Here is a 22,571-nt window from a genome sequence, read left to right as displayed (position 1 = left end):
GCTTTGCAAGTGTTAATGATGTATTAAAAAATATATTCAACAAAGTTCTAAAACAGGATCCCAACTGTGAAATGATATTCAATAGGATAATCCACCCAAAGGGATCTCTAGCTGGTAGACTTCAAGACACCACCGTTTCCAGATTACATTATCACACTTGGGGCAGTATCCAATTAGCAGCGCTAAAGTAGCGCTGCTAATTGATTGTGGTGGGGCTATCCTATTAGCCCCGAAATGCCGCCCGACGTCGGCACTTATCGTGGATATTTTTCGGGACTTGATGTGTCCCGAAAAAGAATCCATATGTGCGTTTTTTTCACCCCAAAAAAGGCTTTTCACGGACCCTATGTGTTTTCGTGAGATATATCCTATGATTTTGTTTGAAATAATAGGATATGGTGAAAAAAAACATTGTCGAAAGACAGGGATAAGTGGCAAGAAAATCCTTGATTTTCGCCGATCGTGAGAATTAAGTAGCGCCTGAACAATGTTCGGGGCTAATTGGATACCGCCCTTGGGGTTAATGTATCAAGCAGTGAGAAGTGTGGGGAAGCATGCAAGAGCAGAAGTTGTCCATATCAACCAATTAGATTTCAGGTAGCATTGATCAAGCACACAGCTTCTCAAACTCGGTCCTCAGGACCCCAAACAGTGCATGTTTTCCAGGTCTCCTCACAGAATCACAGATTAAATAATTAGCTTCATCTGTGGATATTATAAAATGTGTCAGTAAGTAATGAATACACCTGTGCACCTGGAAAACGAGAGCTGTGTGGGGTCCCGAGGACAGAGTTTCAGAAGCACTGATCAAGCACATTGTATAAAATGATAGGTAAAAGCTGATTGGTTGCTATGGGCAACTTCTCCACTGTTTTCACTGCTTGATATATCAACCCCTTAGAAGGAACATATTTTTAGAAAAAGCAGTCAGCCTGTTGTAACAGGACGTCAGGATAAGCAGGAACGTTTCTAGGGGCGGGAGACCCGTGCAATCGCACAGGGCGCTCCGCCTCCGACCCTCTGCTACCTGTCAATAACTCCCCGATCCCTTTCTGTCCCGGCCCACCACCGCCCGTCGCTGCTACATCGTGATGTCACAACGTCACGTTGAGCAGCCGCACAGAGGATCCCGGGTGTCATTCCTCAGCTGAGAGTGGGACTCGAAGTGACGCCACCGCAGGCCCGGAATGTTGCTCACCTGACTTCTCTCCCCGGCGGAGATCCTCCTCAGCGGCGTCTTCTCTCCTATTCTGGGGCTGCCCCATCTGTTGCCTGCGGCTGACCGGCGATTCCCTCCGGGCCCTCACGGGGTCTTCCTCCAACAGGGGTCCCTCTAAGCAGCAGTGGCCCCCTGACTCTGGTCCCAGTGGTGAGTTCCTCGGCAGGGGTCCTCCGGCTTGCGGGCACTCCTCCAGGCAGCTTGTGGCTGAAGGGGTCTTCTTCTCGGGTCTTTCAGGTCTCCCAGGAGTCCTCGGCGGCAGTGAGGACTACAGCCAGCTTCAGAGTCTTCTCACCTCCACAGGGCAGTTGCTAACAGCAGCTTCCTCAGGGGTCTTGCAGCGCAGCAGCCACTTCTTCACCTCCGCAGCGGTCTCCTCTAAAGCGGGCAGTATCTGTGGGGTCCGTAGTGCCTCGGTCTCCGGCTCCACGTAACAGGTCCTCACAGCAGCCTCTCCCTGAGTGCTCCAGGGAGCAGTTATTCAAAACCAGCGTGGCCACTTAAGCCCACCTCCCCAATGTGTTATATTCTGTGAGGGAGCAATGTGGTATATTCTGAGAGAGAGCAATGTGGTATATTCGGTGGTGGAGCAATGTGGTATATTCTGAGAGAAAGCAATGTGGTATATTCTGTGGGGGAGCAATGTGGTATATTCTGTGGGAGAGCAATATGGTATATTCTGTGGGAGAGCAATATGGTATATTCTGTGGGAGAGCAATATGGTATATTCTATGTGGGAGAGCAATGTGTTTTTTCTCCTGTGGGGGTACACGGGATTGATGGTGTGCCTTAGAACAGGAATCGGGAAAACCGCAGTTGGTTTTGCTGTCCCTATTCCTATGGGTATGGTAATGTCATAAGGTAGTCTTTTCATTTGAGGCCACACCCCTTAATACAAGACAATGGGCCTGATTCAGACCTGCTCGCGATCGGGTCGATGTTAGGCCACTGCGCATGCCGTAGCCAGCTCCGACGTGCGTATGCGCGAGACCCGGCTAGCGACGGGCGCTCCGTCGCTCCGGGTCTCGCACCAAAAGGTTTGGAGGCATGGCGTGGAGGTGGCTTCACAAACGGAGGCGTTCCCATGCGAACGCCTGCCGTTTGCGGGCGGCCCCACTGACATCACCAGTGATGTCAGTGGGAGAGCTTCTGGCTCTATTAGAGCCAGAAGCTCTCTGGGACTTGCGGCCATGGGACTCTGCCACAAGGGTCAAGTCGCAAGCCCGATGGTCACGATGGTCTTGACCATCGCGACCATCATCCTGGCCGCTCGCAATAGCTGTGGGTGGTCACCCACAGCTTTGCGGCGGCCAGGAGGCTGCTCCAAAAAAAAAACATAAAAAGAAAAAACGCCCTGATTCAGAGCGAGCACTCTTTCAGAGCGTCCGGCTCTGAATCAGGGCCAATGCCCCTTAGTGGTGCCACGCCCCCTTTCCTCTATATACTTGTGGTTGGTGAGTACTGCATGTGCGCTAGGGGACAGGGTGTCCTTGGGGTATAGGTGATGCAGAGTCATCCAGTAAATTCTTCTCCCAGGATGCAACGGGTCTCCCTCTATACCCCGCCCCCGAGCCGGAGGCTCCTCAGTTACATAGCAAGCCAAAGGCCGGAGGACAAAAGAGAGAGTAAGAAGTCTGGAATACACTAGAATCACATTCTCACACAGAAGGAGACGGAAAACCGGTGACCAGAGCGAAACCCAACTGAAGCACAGATGCGTCTGGGCGGGTGCCCTGTGGACCCTATGGACCTCGTAGAAAAAAAGATAACAAGGGTAAGTTCTTATCATATCTCTACTTTTCTACTTCAGGATCCATAGACCAGGGTGACCTTGGGGATACCCAAAGCAGTATCCTCAGGGGCGGGGACGCTCCTGTGTAGAAAGGAGAATCCGCCGCCCGAAGGAAGCATCCCGAGTGGCAAAGGTATCGAAAGAATAATACCTCATCAAAGTCTGAATAGAAGGCCACATGGCTATCTTACAAAGCTCTACAGCTGAGGCACCACGATGAGCTGCCCACGAAGGGCCCACAGACCGAGTAGAATGAGCAGTAACAGAGGACGGGACTGGAAGGCCCTCATGAATGTAAGCCTCAGAGATAGTCATTCGAAGCTATCAAGCAAAAGTTTGTTTATTGGCTGGCCGTCCTCTCTTGTGGAAACCATAAAGAACAAACAAGGAGTCCGATTTCCCGAGAGAACTGGTACGATCCACATAAATCCTGAGGGCACGTACCACATCCAATGAGGCCTCCCCTGCAGAGAGGTCTGGGGAATTAAAGGCCGGCACAATCATTTCTTCATTAATGTGGAAACTAGAGACCACCTTAGAAAGGAACCCTTGGCGAGTTTGAAGCATTGGCCTGTCCCTGTGAAAAACTAGAAATGGGGAACGACAAGAGAGAGCCCCTAAATCGGAAACTCTTCTGGCGGAAGCAATGGCCAGAAGAAAAACAGTCTTGGCAGTAAGCCATTTGAGATCCACTGAGCTCAGTAATTCAAAGGGAGGGCTCTGGAGAGCCTTAAGGACAACAGCCAAATCCCAAGGCGCTACAGGAGGGACAAAGGGAGGCTACGAAGGACCCCCCTGCAGATAAGTGTGGATGTCAGGAAGAGGAGCAATTCTTCGCTAGAACCACACTGAAAGGGCTGAAGTATGGACCTTCAGTGTAGCAAGGCGGAGACCAAGGTCCAAACCCACTTGCAGGAAAGCCAACACTCTGGCTATCCTAAACACCTGGGGGTCAAAACTTCTAGGATTACATCATTCAAAGTAGGTATGCCACACCCTGTGGTAAATTCTGGCAGAGGCAGGTTTTCTTGCTCTGAGCATGGTATTAACCACAGAGCTGGAAAACCCCTTGGACCTTAGGAGGGATGTCTCAAGATCCATGCTATCAAAGACAGATGACCTAGATCCGGGTGGAGGCAAGGACCTTGCGACAACAGGTCCAGACGTTGAGGCAACAGCAACGGAGTGTCGATGGAGTGACTCCAAAAATAGTACCAGGGGCGCCGGGGGCCATGCTGGAGCCACCAACAGGAGCATGCCTCCCTCTTGTTTGACCGTTCGAAGAACGCGAGAAAACAGGTACACAAACTGGAAGGACCACTTGACTGACAGAGCATCCACCAGGAAAGCCTTGGCGTCCCTTGTTTGGGACTTATACAGTGGCAGTTTGTGATTTTGACGAGAGGCCATGAGGTCCACGTCTAGAAGGCCCCACTTGTCAACTAGGAGCTGAAACACTTCTTGGTTAAGAGACCATTCCCCGGGATGCACGTTGTGATGGTGAGGAAGTCTGCTTCCCAATTTAGCACTCCTGGAATGAATACCGCCGATAAGTCTGCTTCCCAATTTAGCACTCCTGGAATGAATACCGGCAATATGGCTGGTAGATGGCCTTCCGCCCATGTCAAGATGCGTGCCACCTCTGTCATAGCCGCCTGACTTCGAGTTCCCCCTTGATGGTTTAGGTAACCCACCGTCGTGGCATTGTCTGACTGCACCTGCACGGGTTTTCCGTGAAGCAGCAGCCTGGCTTGCTGCAGGGCCCTGAAAACTGTCCGCAGTTTGAATATATTGATTGGTAGCGCAGATTCATTGCAGGCCACTTTCCATGAAAGGAGTGTGGACCTATCACTGCCCCCAACCCAGAAGACTAGCACCAGTCGTCAGAAGTACCCAGTCCGAGATCCAAAAGGCACGCCCCTGTTGAGGTGGATCCTCTGTAGCCACCAGGTTAGAGACAGGCGCACCTCAAGAGAGAGAGCACCATCATTTGAGTCCATATATGATGGTGAAATCATTCCCACTTGGAGAGGATCGATTTCTGCAGAGGCCGGGAATGAAACTGGGCATACTCCACCATGTCGAACACCGACATCATAGATCTCAGTAACTGCATCGCTGAGTGGACTGATACTCGGCGCTGTGAAGGCATCTGCGTAGCCACGTTTGCAAAGTGGAGATCTTTTCTGCTGTCAGAAAAATCCTTTGCTGTTGAGAATCCGAAAGAGCTCCTAGATGAAGCATCCTTTGAGACGGAATCAGTGAGGATTTCTTCCAATTGACCAACCACCCGTGTACCTGGAGCACAAATATCGTTAGCTGCAGCCGCAGAAGGGTTGCCATTACCGCCTGACCTTTGTAAACACCAGAGGTGCAGTTGCAAGGCCAAACGGTACAGCCTGGAACTTGAAATGTTGTTGTGACACAGCAAATCTGTGAAAACGTTGGTGAGTTAAAGTAATCGGAATATGCAGGTACACATCCTGGATATCCAGAGATACCATAAAATCCCCAGGTTCCATAGCTAGTATAACTGAGCATAGGGTTTCCATCCTGAACTTGGGTACCCTGAGAACTTTGTTCAGGGACCTGAGATTGAGAATAATATGGTAAGAACCTGTTTGGTTTCTGGACTAGAAAAAGGCTGGAATAATACCCCGTTCCCCTTTGGGACATCGGGACCGGTACAATGATTTCTGCCTGAAGCATGGATTGTACCACCTGTTGAATAGCTAAAGCCTTGTCCGCATTTTTCGGAAGTCCTGTGCAAAAGAATTGATAGGGAGGCCTTCTGCCGAAGGAGAGGGCATACCCCAGAGAGACCACTTCCCTCACCCAGAAATCCATGGTAGTCTGACACCAGCACTGAGTGAACTGAAGAAGTCGGCCTCCCACCCTGGGGTACCCCAGGAGGAGGCCCGTCCCGTCAAACGGAGGGCTTGTCATCAGGATTGGCAGCAGGACGTCTGGTACTCCAGGGCTGCTTCTTAGGCCTGGCAGATTTTTTGGTGGTGGATGGGCTGGGAAAGGACTGAGTTCTAGCCTTACCTGGGGTCCGATAGGTCCGAAAGGACGGAGTCTGAGCCCCCAAAGAGGCTGGAGCAGAAGGCAGACAAGCCAACTTAGCTGCTGCTAAGGTAGTCACAATCTTGTCCAAATCAGGGCCAAACAAGACTTTACCGTAATAAGGCAAACACTCCAACCCCTTCTTGGATCCCGCATCATAGAGCGGGGAGCCACAATGGCTGCCGAAGAAATCCTGGCATTTAATAAGCCCATATCCAATGCTGCCTCATTTATACTGTATAGGTAGCAGAATCTCAGAGGTTCACCACAAGATTCAGCTGCTCTCTGGTAGCATTCGGGGCTAAAGACGTTTCCAGGCTATTAGCCCAGCATTCCATGGCCCGGGCCACCCAACAAATGGCCATAGCAGGTCTGCATGCAGTCCCTGAAAGGGAATCAACAGATTTAAGGCAAACCTCTACCATCCTATCTGTAGAATCCTTCAGGGATGACATTGAAGGCATAGGAAGCGTTGCGCTTCTTACCAAGCACGTGACATGGGAATCCACCGCTTGTGGGGTCTCCCACTTGGAAAAAGAATTCTCAGCAAAAGGATAAACAGAGACTAGACTCTTCTGCGGTCGATCACGCTTTCCAGGCGTTTTCCAAGCTTCCTCCAAGTGATTCACCAGTTGGTCAGACAATGGGTATGTGGCCTCAGTCACCTTTTCTTCCATTAAATATGCATGCCTAGACTTAGGCGCAGGAGGCTCATCCTCCTCAATGATCAGGGCTGCCTTTACAGCCTGTTTCAGATCTGGAATATATATTTTTTGACTTGACCCCTGTCTATTGAAGAGGGGGCTCAGAGTCAGACTCATCCAGAAGCAATCCATCATCAGATGACACATCATCTTCATCCCATACAGTAGATTGTGATGACAGCAAGACCCTTTTAGCTGGTCTGCTGATGGGTGCGTCAATCTGCCGTACCTCAGTCGCACCCTGCAAGGGATGCAGTCAGGAAGCTGACGGTCAAAATGCCGACCACCGGCTTCCCAACTGTCTAATCCCGGCAGGGGTCTAATGACAGGCGTTGAGATTTCAACGCCTGTAATTTTACCCAAGCCGGGAGCCTGATGCCCGGCATACCGATCAAAGGGAGGCTGTGGGGGGGGGGGGGGGGAAGGTTTTAGGGGCTCCGGGGGGACTTAGGGTTAGACACCCCTCTGGGAGCGTTAGGTTTAGGCAGCGGGGAAGGGGGGGTTAGGTTTAGGCACCAGGGAGGGTGGTTAGGCACCCCTAAGGGAGGGTTAGGGTTTAGGGGGGTCGGTTAGATGGTACTTACTTTTAGAGCAATCGGGATCTTCACTGGTGCCGGGCTTGTGGCTTCGGGAGGGTTAGGTTACGGGCTCCCGGGGTGGACTTAGGGCTAAGCACCCCCCGGGAGGGTTAGGCACCTCTGGGGAGGAGGTTAGGGCTAGGGCTGGCGGTATTTCATACCGATTCCCCCTGCAATATAGCAGGAACTGTATTAACCCACTGGGGGGGCAACAGGTGCTGTTGTTGAAAACCGAACTATGGCAACACAGGAGGGCCTGCTAAACACCCCGCAATGGTTGTCAGTTCTTTTGCAAAGCACTCCCATGGACGGCTACTGTTGAGCGGTAGAAGCCGCAGTGGGACCCGGGGGAGTGTAACACCACAAACATAACTCATCGGAGGCTATGTCCCCTGCCCCTAACACTGCTGTACATTTTTTACAGAGCAGCTTAGTAGGGGCTAAATTAGGCATATCCCTCTCACTGCCAGACATAGTAAGGAGTATACTTTATATATGTGATTACGTCACAGACTGCGACTTTAGATGCACCCGCACAACACCAGTGCTATGGCTCAGAATAGCAGACTAGAAACAGGGATAGCAAAAAAATTAATGAGAGTTTTACAAAAGAAACCAGACAGACAGCGCTAGCATACAGTCGTAGACAAATGCAGAAACATTTCAATACCTGCACTTAATGGCACTTTCTTAGGTCAACTACAGAGACTTGACTTGGCGTCTAGTAGGACAAAAGTGCTACATACACTGACCACCATCCAGAGGAAAGGTATGTAGGGGGACCCGTACTCGACGCCCCGCCAGACGAGATCTGCGACACACAGACAGGAGAATGACCGTCGAAGAACTCATGGGGGGTGGAGCCGGAAGAAGGAAGTGGAAAGGCGCGCTGAGCAGTGGGGAGGAAGCGGCTGTTAGACAGGGAAGGCTGCCTCCCCTGGCCAGCGTTTAATCCCTGGGACGCTGGAGTGTTCCAGAAGTCCAGTCCCAAGTCCCAGGCGGCTTAGTGTGGACGCTGGACTCAGTGCCTGGCCATACTTGCTGTCATCCCCAGGGTGTCCCCCAGCCCTGGAGGAAAAAGACTGCGACTCGGGACGCACCACTGCGTCGCTTACCTGCATCACCGTAGCGTACGGCTGCAGTCTAGGGATCTTCCAGGGTCTCTGCTAGCCAAGATCCCAGAACCCGCTGAGATCCCCGGATCAGCACCGGCGTCTCAGCACCAGCGGGGTGATGAAGCAGCAGTGCGAACTTCCACTGGATTGTTCGAGCTGACCGCACTTAGAAGAATCAAATTTTCAGGGGCTGTTAGCAACAGCCCCACTGCATGTTCAGTGACCCGACTCCGGCCGGGCACCCAACGAAACTGAGGAGGTATAGAGGGAGACCCGTTGCATCCTGGGAGTAGAATTTACTGTGTAAGGTGCCCAGATAACTCTGCATCACATATACCCCAAGGTCACCCTGTGGACCTTCTATGGATCCTGAAGTAGAAAGTGCTATATGTACGTATGATATAGAGGTGTATTACAGATGTGTGAGGGTTGGGCAGGACTAAAAGCATTACAGCTGTGTGAGGTTTGGGGTGGGGGTAAGTGCATTACAGCTGTGTGAGGCTTGGGGTGGGGGCTAAGGGCCTGATTCAGGTGTGGGAGAAATGCAGGGCTGCCTGTTCATTTGAACGCCGTTGCATGGGCGTACGTAAATTAGCCTCTGCGACTGCATACACAGCTTAGCAATATATAGGTAAGGTTAGGGCTGCTGTAATTCTGCTTGAGGGGGTCGATGGTACTCAATGTTTCCAATGTTTGAGGAGGTTTGCAAGGTATTACAGAGATGCGAGAGGGACAATGGGCGTCTGCAAGTTGTCCTGTTGTCCGTGCGAGTACAAGCATTAGCATACTTTTACTGCAGATCTGCGTGCGCTATTGCAGCCGCGATCGCATCAGCAATCCATGCTGAATCAGGTCCTAAGTGCATTACAGCTGTGTGAGACTTGGGATGGGGGCTAAGTGCATTACAGATGTATGAGGTGTGAGGTGGGGGCTAAGTGCATTACAGCTGTGTGAGCCTTGGGATGAGGGCTAAGTGCATTACAGCTGTGTGATGTTTGAGGTAGGGGCTAAGTCAATTACAGTTGTGTGAGGTTTGTGGTGGGGGCTAAGTGCATTACAGCTGTAGGAGGCTTGTGATGGGGGCAAAGTGCATTACAGCTGTGTGAGGTTTTGGGTGGGGGCTAAGCACATTACAACTGTGTGAGGGTTGGGGTGGAGTCTAACTGAATGACAGCTTTGTGAGGCTTGGAGTGGGGGCTAATTGCATTACAGCTGTGTGAGGCCTAAGTGTATTACAGCTGTGTGAGGCTTGGGGTGGGGGCTAAGTGCATTACAGCTGTGCGAGGTTTTGGCTCTGGGCTAAGTACATTACAGCTATGTAAAGCTTGGGATTGAGGCTAATTGCATTACAGCTGTGTGAGGCTTGGGGTGGGGCTAAGTGCATTACAGCTGTGTGAGACTTGGGGTGGGGCTAAGTGCTTTACAGCTGTGTGAGGCCTACGTGTATTACAGCTGTGTGAGGCTTGGGGTGGGGGCTAAGTGCATTACAGCTGTGCGAGGTTTTGGCTCTGGGCTAAGTACATTACAGCTATGTAAAGCTTGGGATTGAGGCTAATTGCATTACAGCTGTGTGAGGCTTGGGGTGGGGCTAAGTGCATTACAGCTGTGTGAGACTTGGGGTGGGGCTAAGTGCTTTACAGCTGTGTGAGGCCTACGTGTATTACAGCTGTGTGAGGCTTGGGGTGGGGGCTAAGTGCATTACAGCTGTGCGAGGTTTTGGCTCCGGGCTAAGTACATTACAGCTGTGCAAAGCTTGGGATTGAGGCTAATTGCATTACAGCTGTGTGAGGCTTGGGGTGGGGCTAAGTGCATTACAGCTGTGTGAGACTTGAAGGTACAATTAGCATTTATAAAATGTATAGATGTGATGCTTGCATAAGTAAATGTTAAGACTGGGTGGTGAGGGAGCCTAGCTCAAATTTTTTAATAACTGGCAATGGGCCTCTTTAATGACACACTATTATTGTTCCTATTTCGTTTGCAAAACATGTATATTCTACCTGACCGGCCCTGAAAAAAATACAAACAACACATGAAGAAAAAAAAAATTCATATTAAATGAATCTAGTCTTTCAGTGTACCAAATGACACTACTCATCAGTCACATTTTCAAATAAAACAAGAAAAGGTATAAGCAGCAAAACAGAAAGCAATTACTTTCGACTTTCTGATTTTAAAATATAGACAACTTTAACCCACAGCACAAAATAGGTTTATGTCACCCACTCTGCACTGCTAATATGATGGCAGAATAGGACGTGCAAGAAACTGCTTGGTCGATATCTTTTTAATAATCAATTACTGCAGAGTGCAGGAAGCGGAGGTAATGTTGGGAGAGAAAGCAGATATTGAACAAGAGGCCAGAGGAGAACCTGGTCACTGTCATTCCGAGGATTGGGTCACCTGCTAATAAGCGCTAACCCCTCCTAGTGTGAGAAGCTGCTATGGTGGGCACTCTTCTACAGATACCCACTTACTTAAAAAAGAAAAATACTTTCAATTACAGTAAAACAAAATATTAGAATTAATTTTTAGTCAGCCTTCGGCTGGACACACAATAGATGATAAATTGGACGATTTGTCGTTATGAGACCCGAATAGTAACGACAAATCATCCACGTCGTCTAATGTGTACGTGCTTCGTTCCTTGCATCTACTGATCTGCTGTACATGCACGGCAGATGAGAAGACATATGTAGCGATTTTGTCCAAATCGAGTAGTGTGTACGCCCAACCCCACGACCAGGCGATATGTTAACGTTATATCTTAACGATCTAACGACCAAACCGATGCAAGATATTTTGTTCAGTTGTCTAAAGGATTGCAGTGTATACGCACTAAGGGCCTGATTCAGCAAGGATCGCAGATGCGATTGCGTATGCAGTCGGACGATTGTTACGCACTGCGCATGCGTTAGAGCCGCAGTGGCTACGCAGATCCATCGCAGAGTGATTGACAGGAAGTACAGTTTGTGGGTGGTGACGGGGGGGTGGTCGGAGAAAAGCGGGCATGCCAGTGCGTTTGAATGCCGCTACAGGGGTGTGCATAATTAAGCCCCTGTGACGGCATACGCAGCCTGAGCTCTAGATACCGACAGGAAGTTTTGTAGTTTGTGAGTCAGGGTCAGCTCAACCACAACTGTGCGTAAGGGTCCGATGTTACCACAGATTTGCAAAGGTATTGTGCATGTAAGTAATGGGAAGTGGGCGGTTTTATACAGTGGTGGGCATCTTGGTATAGTGCTGCGATTGCAATCATTTGCATAATTTCGCAGCGGCCGGGTGCGTGCATGTGCTATATTGAGATCCGTGCTGAATCAGGCCCAATATTGTTTGTTCTGGGGATAAGAGGGAAATTGGGACGATCATTACTTCGTTTGCACATCGTCTAATGTGCGCCCAGCCTAATAGTTGATAACCTGGGCAATGAATTAGTACAGTAATTGTTATCACTAACATTCCATAGCCGGGAGTAAGCCAGGAATTAGCCCTGTACCGGTCATCATTTTGCCTAGGACCCTAATCTGCCTCTGGCACTAGCACTCAAAGTTTACAGATCACAGATTCTAATCCATTTTGCTTGTCCACACCTGCATTTCAATGCACTGCGCACCAAACAAAAACAACAATTAACCCGCCTCTGTCATGGCGCAGACTGGCGATCATCTGATTATTTCATCGCTGTTTGTCTGAAAAATACATATGATGCCAAATGGAGTGTGAGAACATGATCCCTGTATACTGATTCTGAGGTGACAATCGTACTGCCTGTTCTATGACAGAACATTCTCCTGTTTGGCTGCACATTTCACCAGCACATGGAGCACGACAAGCAGGCATGCCCTATTTCCCCACATGCTTACAGATGTGTCCACATACATCTTACCTCTGTACGCTATAAGTCACGTTAAACTTAACGTGTGAGCGTCGTGCAACTCGGTAGCGCCAAGCGTCTGTTTGTGTTACTTTTTACTGTCAAAACGCATCTTAATTGCAAAGGGACGCGAACAGGACGCACAAGCAGCTTCTGCTGAGTAAAATGATGTGCAGCATGCCTATATACTGTGTGTGACTGCGGGTGTATCTGCATGCAAAATGCTACATTACAGGGTCAGCGGCTGTAACACAGTAATGTAGCACTTCACATGCAGATACACCCGCAGTCACACACAGATTACAAGCATGCTGCATATCATTTCAATCAGCAGAAGCTTTGCGAATAATACGCATTTGACGGTAAAAAGTCATATGAAAAGACATTCGGCGCTACAGAGTCACGCCACAGCATGACGCGACTAGAAGGGCTGTTTAACGCGCAAGAAAGTAAGATTTATGTGGACACATCTGTACATACGTGATGTACTTTTTGTTTTGAACTTGCTGTGATTAATGTCTTGTCTGAGCAAACCCTAAATCATACCAATAGATCATACGAATATTCCAGGCACAGCAACATTTGGGTGATGTGACCCTAGAAATTGTAGCCTTAAGGTGCTGGGGCTAAACTTCTGCCACTGAGTGTAGTAACCTACAGTATGTCTGGATATAATGTAGTACAATTACAGTGGTCACCATGTTGGGTAGCTGTTGTGTCAGATCTTTAAAGGCCGTATTATGGTCCTACTGTATTATCATCCAGTGACAAGGTCATGGTGAGTAGGTAATTACCCTATGTATGTAACATGTACAAGCTGCATATTGTACAGCAGCATTGGGACAGCAATAAACTGGCCCTCCTATTCTTAAATATGGCTGCACATTACCACAACTCTGACAATAAAGCAGGACGGATCTGAAGGCTCGGAAGGCTGCACGTGGCCCTAGGGACGCCTGTTGCCCAACACTAATGTACAGGTTGCAGTTCGCTTTTTCATTACCAATGCAACCCTGGCCGGTGTTTTCACGTTAGCAGAATAAAAGGCGAAAGAGTTAAAATTCAATAAAGAATATTGTTCACACAAGAAAAGACCTGGGTATTATTTATTATTATTGTATTATTTATATAGAGCCACCATATTGCTTACTGCTGTACAGAAAAACTTAACTGTCCCTGACCCACTGTAGCTAACAGTCTCAATGAACTGTCCCTGACTCACTGTAGCTAACAGTCTCAATGAACTGTCCCTGACTCACTGTAGCTAACAGTCTCAATGAACTGTCCCTGACTCACTGTAGCTAACAGTCTCAATGAACTGTCCCTGACTCACTGTAGCTAACAGTCTCAATGAACTGTCCCTGACTCACTGTAGCTAACAGTCTCAATGAACTGTCCCTGACCCACTGTAGCTTACAGTCTAAATGAACTGTCCCTGACTCACTGTATCTTAGTCTAAATGAACTGTCCCTGACTCACTGTAGCTTACAGTCTCAATGAACTGTCCCTGACTCACTGTATCTTAGTCTAAATGAACTGTCCCTGACTCATTGTAGCTAACAGTCTCAATGAACTGTCCCTGACTCACTGTAGCTAACAGTCTCAATGAACTGTCCCTGACTCACTGTATCTTACAGTCTCAATGAACTGTCCCTGACTCACTGTAGCTAACAGTCTCAATGAACTGTCCCTGACTCACTGTAGCTAACAGTCTCAATGAACTGTCCCTGACTCACTGTAGCTAACAGTCTCAATGAACTGTCCCTGACCCACTGTAGCTAACAGTCTCAATGAACTGTCCCTGACTCACTGTAGCTAACAGTCTCAATGAACTGTCCCTGACTCACTGTAGCTAACAGTCTCAATGAACTGTCCCTGACTCACTGTATCTTACAGTCTAAATGAACTGTCCCTGACTCACTGTAGCTAACAGTCTCAATGAACTGTCCCTGACTCACTGTAGCTAACAGTCTCAATGAACTGTCCCTGACTCACTGTATCTTACAGTCTCAATGAACTGTCCCTGACTCACTGTAGCTAACAGTCTCAATGAACTGTCCCTGACTCACTGTAGCTAACAGTCTCAATGAACTGTCCCTGACTCACTGTAGCTAACAGTCTCAATGAACTGTCCCTGACTCACTGTAGCTAACAGTCTCAATGAACTGTCCCTGACTCACTGTAGCTAACAGTCTCAATGAACTGTCCCTGACTCACTGTAGCTAACAGTCTCAATGAACTGTCCCTGACTCACTGTAGCTAACAGTCTCAATGAACTGTCCCTGACTCACTGTAGCTAACAGTCTCAATGAACTGTCCCTGACCCACTGTAGCTTACAGTCTAAATGAACTGTCCCTGACTCACTGTATCTTAGTCTAAATGAACTGTCCCTGACTCACTGTAGCTTACAGTCTCAATGAACTGTCCCTGACTCACTGTATCTTAGTCTAAATGAACTGTCCCTGACTCATTGTAGCTAACAGTCTCAATGAACTGTCCCTGACTCACTGTAGCTAACAGTCTCAATGAACTGTCCCTGACTCACTGTATCTTACAGTCTCAATGAACTGTCCCTGACTCACTGTAGCTAACAGTCTCAATGAACTGTCCCTGACTCACTGTAGCTAACAGTCTCAATGAACTGTCCCTGACTCACTGTAGCTAACAGTCTCAATGAACTGTCCCTGACCCACTGTAGCTAACAGTCTCAATGAACTGTCCCTGACTCACTGTAGCTAACAGTCTCAATGAACTGTCCCTGACTCACTGTAGCTAACAGTCTCAATGAACTGTCCCTGACTCACTGTATCTTACAGTCTAAATGAACTGTCCCTGACTCACTGTAGCTAACAGTCTCAATGAACTGTCCCTGACTCACTGTAGCTAACAGTCTCAATGAACTGTCCCTGACTCACTGTATCTTACAGTCTCAATGAACTGTCCCTGACTCACTGTAGCTAACAGTCTCAATGAACTGTCCCTGACTCACTGTAGCTAACAGTCTCAATGAACTGTCCCTGACTCACTGTAGCTAACAGTCTCAATGAACTGTCCCTGACTCACTGTAGCTTACAGTCTAAATGAACTGTCCCTGACTCACTGTATCTTACAGTCTCAATGAACTGTCCCTGACTCACTGTAGCTTACAGTCTAAATCAGTGAGTCCTTGAGTTTTTTCAGCCATCACCATCCCTTCTCTCCCCTTTGGTCCCATACATTTTTTCAGCACTCCACACACCCAAAGTTTTCAAAATTGCAATAGAGGGGCCACTTCACAATTTTTATTTAAACAATCGAGGGGCGTACAATTTCTGCCTCTAAGTTTTGGTAGGGAGCTGGTCCCAATTGCCAGGCAGGAGGATTGTTTTATATCAGTACGCTTATAAGTACAGCACCCTCTTGCAACGTAGCACCCATCTAGGGCAATCCAGTGCACCCAACAAAAGGGTCCATATATCTCTCAGCAGCCAATTAAACGTTTGGACTGTGAGAAAAAAACAAGACTACCCGAAGTAAGCCCTAGTACACACGGGGAGAACGTACAAACACCACACACACAAAGGGCCTGATTCAGACCCACTCGCGAGCGGCTGTCCGCTCGCAAGTGGGTCGATGGTCTGCACTGAGCATGCGCACGACGGAGGGAGCTCCTTCGTGCGCATGCGCCAGACGCGACGAGCGAAGGACTTTCCTTCGCTCGTTGTGTCTGATCAAAGGGGGCGTGCTGTCGATGTTGATTGACAGCACGCCCCCTTTGGTGGGCGTGCCGGGGGCGTGCCTCCCTGACGGGGGCGTTCCCAAGGGAACGCCTACCGTCAGAAGCCGGCCCACTGACATCACTAGCCAAAATCACTCCGGGCCTTGCGGTTGAAAACCTCAACCGCAGGCTCCGGCTCGCAGTGGCGATGGTCACGACCATTGCGGCCATCAAACTGCACGCTCGTATAGGCTGTGGGTGGTGACCCACAGCTATACGAGCGTCCAGGAGGACGCTCCATAATTATGGAGGGCGGCCCTCATTCAGAGCGTGCGCTCTGCTCAGAGCGTACGGCTCTGAATGAGGGCCAAAGTTCCCTGGTCAGAAACAAACACTACAGCCTGAATATAGGTGATAAGCACAAAGTAAGCACCCATAGCTAAAAACTAGGGATGTGCAGGCTCGGATAGGTTCGAGTTTGCACGTGGAGTTCGGATTTTTCCCTCCAAAAAAACGGAACTCACAACGAGGCAAAACGTCATCTTACATGGACGAACATCATCATTCCTGGTCTTTTGTCCAGGAATGATGATGTTCGTCCATGTAAGATGACGTTTTGCCTCGTTGTGAGTTCCGTTTTTTTGGAGGGAAAAATCCGAACTCCACGTGCAAACTCGAACCTATCCGAGCCTGCACATCCCTACTAAAAACAGCTGTTACAGCCCATTATATACCTCCACTTCTCCTACTAGTAATGTTATGTAGGTTACACTAATGACACATAACAGAACACAGCCAATGAGAAGCATCTATGAATTAGCAGAACACAGAATATGAATTACACAGAACAAGGTGATCTCAGGTGCAGGAGTGCTGTCACTGTGATCAGAGAGAGAATAAGTCATCCTGAGATAGTGCCTCTACAACACAGCTTAGGGGATATTTTGAATGCCAGACTATGTTGCATGCCGCACTGTTAAGACAACCAGAGCATGCTGGGAGTTGTAGTACTCATAACTGAGAGCAAACCTCTCTCTTGCCTTCTATTGTTTTATTTAATTGTATGTTTAAATGTGTTTCTTATTGAATAACCCTGTAAATTTTAAGTTATTAGATTTACTCCTGTAACCATGTTCTGGGCATTAAAATGAGAGGTCTATCCAAATTAAATATTTAATACTGAACAGGTAGACTCCCAAATCCAGAACTCCATAGGGACCTATGAAAAGGATAATTCTCCTTCTATCAATGCAGGATCTAGTATCAAGCCAGTTTCTTGAGCCACGGTGCCCTAGAGCAGGGCTGGACAAATTTTTGTATAATCTAGGAGCCATCTTAAAAGTTTAGGAGCCAGACTATCGTTTGCGTCCAAAATATATGAAAACTTGTATAGTCCACCACACATGCCCCTTCAATGCCCCTCAACCTCCCCACATGCCATCAGACCACCACACATGCCCCCTCAATGATCATCAGATTCTGCTACATGTCCATTTCTGCCCCCATATCAAAATATGACACATAAGTAGGGCTATGGCAACAGGCACGAGGCAGAAGTGACAGAAACTCTGCAACAAACTTTCCCAGGGAAATGCAACATGCTAGCTCTTATTACTTAGTGGGAGCTGCTGCAAATGGGAGGCTAGCACACGCTGTACAACGCTTTGTGCGTCTAACACACACTGTACAACGCTTTGTGCGCCTAACACACACACACACACACACACACACACACACACACATTACTTCCATCTATTCAGCACTTTTGTGTATGGACTTTGGAGCATTAGCAGCGCACCATACGCCCCATGTATAACAGTTAGTAGCAGTTACTGCTCCCATATCCCCACATAGAATGAGTGATCACTAATACAAGTAAGAAGATCCTCACAGCGTTACCCATACCAGGGGGGGCAGATTCCCGGGCATTGCATGCATAACGGGATCTTACTGACGGCCCCTTTTCCCTTAGCCCAGTCATATACCTGCAGTTTATTCCTGACTTCTGACTGTTTATACTCCCCCATAATTTCAGCAGCTCCAGCCCTCCCTTCTGGTGAGATAGAATTAAACGATTGGAGTTGGAGAAAGGCGGGATCTCGGTTACAGCGCTTCCTTGTGGTCCGCCGGAGCTATCGCAGCTACAGCAAAATATATCCCCAAACGGTACACTGATGATGAATGTGCTTCTGTGCTTTGTGGTTTTATTAATCGAAAATTAGTCGCCAGGACTAAAATCTTGGTCGCCATGGCGACCTGGCCCCCGGGATTTGTCGAGCCCTGCCCTAGAGTATCCACAATTTATTTCACTGCACCCCTAGGCCAAACGTTTATTATGGAGAAATTCATCCTAAATTATGACATGAAGTAAATGGTGCTCAACTGCCATCCATGGGTTCAGTTATGTGCGTTTGTCCACATATTTTATGATTGGCAGCCACTAGTACTGGTTTTCTTATCACATTAACCATAAATAATTTGATTTGGTCCTGGACCACCAATCCGTGGCACCAGGGACGTAACTTGGTATTTGAAGGCCCCATATCAAGACTTTGTAAGGGCTCCTATGTACCACCCAATGGCAAAAAATGTATAGAACACATGTAACTTTGACAAGAAAGATGGGCCCCCTTAAGCTCTGGGCCCCATAGCAGCTGCACCTTTTGCACCTATGGTAGTTATGCCCATGCATGGCACCGCTGCAAATTCCCTGTGGCACCCAGTTTAGGAACCACTGATCGAGTGCATTTTATAGACACACGAAAAAAAATCACTCCTTTTCCAAAGTGCTCAAGTTCAATATATTCCAGTCAGCCACAACACGTAAGATATAGCAAGTACCTGTGCTTGGTAAGACTGTGTTGCACTGCAGGTGGAGTAGATGTAAAATGTGCAGAGAGATTTAGATCTGGGAGGGGCGAGTTCAAACTTAAATCTATATTGCAGTGTAAAAATAAAGCTGTCCAGCATTTGTGGGCTACATGCAAAAGCAGCCAGTATTTACCCTGCATGCAAAAAAAACCAATGTATTTACAACCCCTTGCATTGCAACATGGTTTGTTCAGGTACACAGTTTCTTGCTCTATCTTACTCTATTCACAAATCTGAATCAGGCCCATAGACATAAATCTCAGGCCTGTCCACTGGGGACTTCAACAGTAGCCATTTCATTTAGGTAGTCAATGACTAAGTTATGAACACCAAAGTGACAATCAACCCAAGAAAATCATAACAAATAACTATAATACAAAAAAAAAAATACCTTTAAAAGAGCCAGTGCCATCTGGAAGATGATAGTCAGACCCTAAGGGGAGCGAGAGAGAGAGAGAATTTATTAGCAGAGTAATATCTTGCTTTTACATCTCTTGTTATTGTTACATTGTAAATAAAAAGCTTTGACAGTAGATATAACGCTCACTGTAAAAGAAGTCTTATCTGTCTACTGAAAATACAGTTTTGGCATTTTCTACCAATTTTTAATTTCCCACTTTCAATTCAATTAATCTCATGTATGATTAGAGCAGAGAGTGCCCAGCACACAAGTCAATGCCATCTCAGGTAATGTGGGCAAGCACTTGTGATCGGCTGAGTAGCAAAACGGTTTCCCAATCAATTCAGTTTACAGTCATTCTGTGGCAGATATCGGTTTTTACTTAGTTTTTGTCTTTTTACGCAGACTTCAATACTACAAGAAGAACACTTCCAGCGGATTACTAGGAGATTTCTAGTGAATTACAAAAGCAACAGCAGAAGACTGCCAGTGGATTACAAGGGGAAGACTGCCAGTGGATTACAAGGGGAGGACTGCCAGTGGATTACAAGGGGAGAACTGCCAGTGGATTACAAGGGGAAGACTGCCAGTGGATTACAAGGGGAGGACTGCCAGTGGATTACAAGGGGAAGACTGCCAGTGGATTACAAGGGGAAGACTGCCAGTGGATTACAAGTGGAAGACTGCCAGTGGATTACAAGTGGAAGACTGCCAGTGGATTACAAGTGGAAGACTGCCAGTGGATTACAAGGGGAGGACTGCCAGTGGATTACAAGGGGAGAACTGCCAGTGGATTACAAGGGGAGGACTGCCAGTGGATTACAAGGGGAGGACTGCCAGTGGATTACAAGGGGAAGACTGCCAGTGGATTACAAGGGGAAGACTGCCAGTGGACTACAAGAAGACTTCCATGGATTACAAAGCAAGAATTTATATGCATTATACTGGGAATAGTGAGGGGAAAACCTGCCAATCCCGGACCCAAGTATTCCATGGGAATGATTCTGTAGTTTGAGTCTGGTATTTTCAACAATGGGATTTCTACATACAGTGCACCTGCTGAAAACTCCATTCAAATGAATAGGCTATTGCAATAAATGGGGAAAAGCTCTATGCCACTTGCGGTCTGGACACACTTGCAAATGCTTGAGAATTGGTCCAGTGAAAAACAACCACCAAATATCAAATGTGTGTGTAAAAACAAACCAGTTACATGAGCTCCCATGTGTTTTGCCGCTGTGTTTTTAAATGCAACACACAAAACCAGTGGGTAAGGGCCATTAAAGTGTCTATCAGCTGATAAACTTAATCTCAAATGATGTATAACTTTGTCCCTATACTAACATTTTATGATATCACCACAAGGTGGCAGCAATGCAACACATTTAGCATTAAGCTCCCTCTGGATGCTGGACAAGGTGTGAGTGTCACACATTGACAGTTTGGTCTGCTGAGAAATTCCTCTACACAGCTGAGAAAATTTTGCCATTTCAGTAAATTGAGGTCAACAAGGGGAACTATCCCATAATGGTGACTCTTACCAAATTAACCTATCATTCTAAGTATGGCAAGGATCCAATTACTGTAAAGGTGCAAACAGGAATAGGTAAACTGGGTGTGCCAGAACAAGCCATTCCAATCACTGAGGAGTCCTAGGGATGGCCATCGGAAGATTAATCGATGGTACCACTGGTGGTTGACCTCGATGGTATGAAAACATCGGCTGGGAGCCATCGATGGTTTGATCCATCGATTGACATTCCTGCATTAGTACTTGCCGAGCAGAGAGCCAATCAGGGAGTGGGGGCGTGGCTTGGTGAGTTGGGGCGGAACTAGGCTTCATGTCCCAACACATGGAGAAAAAAAAATCAAACATAGCTTGGTTACGTGCCATCAATGGTGGAGAATCATTGGATCTCTGCCATCGATGGCAAAACCATCAGCCATTAGTGGTTAACCATAAATGGTAGATGGCCATCCCTACTAAGGGCTGTCAGTGTACTAGGGATGGACATCGGAAGTACATCAAAGAATGATGATTACGGCATGCGCAAAAAACCCCTGTTTGTGCATGCGCACACTCATATCTTATAAATCGCATAAATCGCAGTATGTATGGTACCATAAAATGCCTGCCAAAAACTATTTCATAATCGATCAGGTAACTATTGGTCATGTTGGTAAATGACGTCAAGCCAGTCGCTATTAGCATTTCAGTGTGATGAGAAAGAGAAGAAACATGGGCTGTACCCCAAAACTCTTGGATCTTACACAATTCATGGTGCTCGTTTTGTTTTGTGTATGACACAGGTAATTAATAAGAAGAACAGGGGAAACAAATAGACTTTTGATTCTTCCCATAGTTACTTTGACCAAATTAGTTAAACATCAAACATTACCAAGATGTAATTGTCTTCTCCCCCAGTTTAGTAATACCAATACTTCTGTACAAGGTCTTCTCTACAGGGATCAGCAACAAAGGGTGGATAGGTTCATTTTAAATGTATTCCTGCTAGAACTCATGTTCCCAGTTTGCAAAAAGGAGTGTGTGTGTGTGTGTGTGTGTGTGTGTGTGGTGTGTGTGTGTGTGTGTGTGTGTGTGTGTGTGTGTGTGTGTGTGTGTGTGTGTGTGTGTGTGTGTGTGTGTGTGTGTGTTGCTTTATGTATGTATGTATGTGTGTGTAATATGTGTGTGTATATGTATTATACACATGTACAGATGTGTCTACATACTTCTTACTTCCTTGCGCGTTAAACAGCTCTTCCAGTCGCGCCATGCCGTGGCATAACTTAGTAGCGTCTTTTCGTGCAACCTTTTACCTACAAATTTATCTTATTTGCAAAGCGATACGAATAGGACGCACATGCATATGATATGCAGCATGCCTGTATTCTGTATGCATCTGCGGGTGTATCTGTATGTGACATGCTATGTAACCGTGTCAGCGGCTGTAACACTGTAACGTAGCGTTTCGCATGCTGATACACCTGCAGCTGCACACAGAATGTAGTCATGCTGCAGATCATTTTACTGTGCATCCTATTCGCAAAGCAATGTGAATAAGATGCATTTGGAGATAAAACATAGCACAGAAAGACACTCGGTGCTACCGAGTCATATGGCGCTCACACGTTATGTGTAACTCAACTTTTAGCACACGAAGGTACATGCAGGGGTTAAAGTTGGCCAGAACGGGGCGAAACTGCGTTCCATCAGTTCTATTTGGAGACTGAACAGGTTCCGCCTCCTCCAA

At 47.5% G+C, this 22,571-nt stretch overlaps 1 protein-coding gene across 2 annotated transcripts in view; it reads right to left on the bottom strand.

Moving 5' to 3' along the window:
* The window catches only part of RABGAP1L (RAB GTPase activating protein 1 like), a 427,010-nt gene that overhangs the window by 92,300 nt on the left and 312,139 nt on the right, over window positions 1–22,571 (bottom strand). For both annotated transcript variants that reach the window (XM_088479336.1, XM_088479337.1), the window contains exon 18: window positions 19,309–19,350. In XM_088479336.1, the coding sequence (XP_088335462.1) occupies window positions 19,309–19,350 (42 nt within the window). The remainder of the gene's footprint in view (window positions 1–19,308; window positions 19,351–22,571) is intronic.

The sequence above is a fragment of the Taudactylus pleione genome, unplaced genomic scaffold (genome assembly GCF_031769625.1).
Source record: "Taudactylus pleione unplaced genomic scaffold, aTauple2 ptg000230l, whole genome shotgun sequence".
Classification (NCBI taxonomy): domain Eukaryota; kingdom Metazoa; phylum Chordata; class Amphibia; order Anura; family Myobatrachidae; genus Taudactylus; species Taudactylus pleione.
The sequence above is the reverse complement of the archived record's forward strand: the minus strand, read 5'-3'. Positions and strand labels throughout refer to the sequence as shown.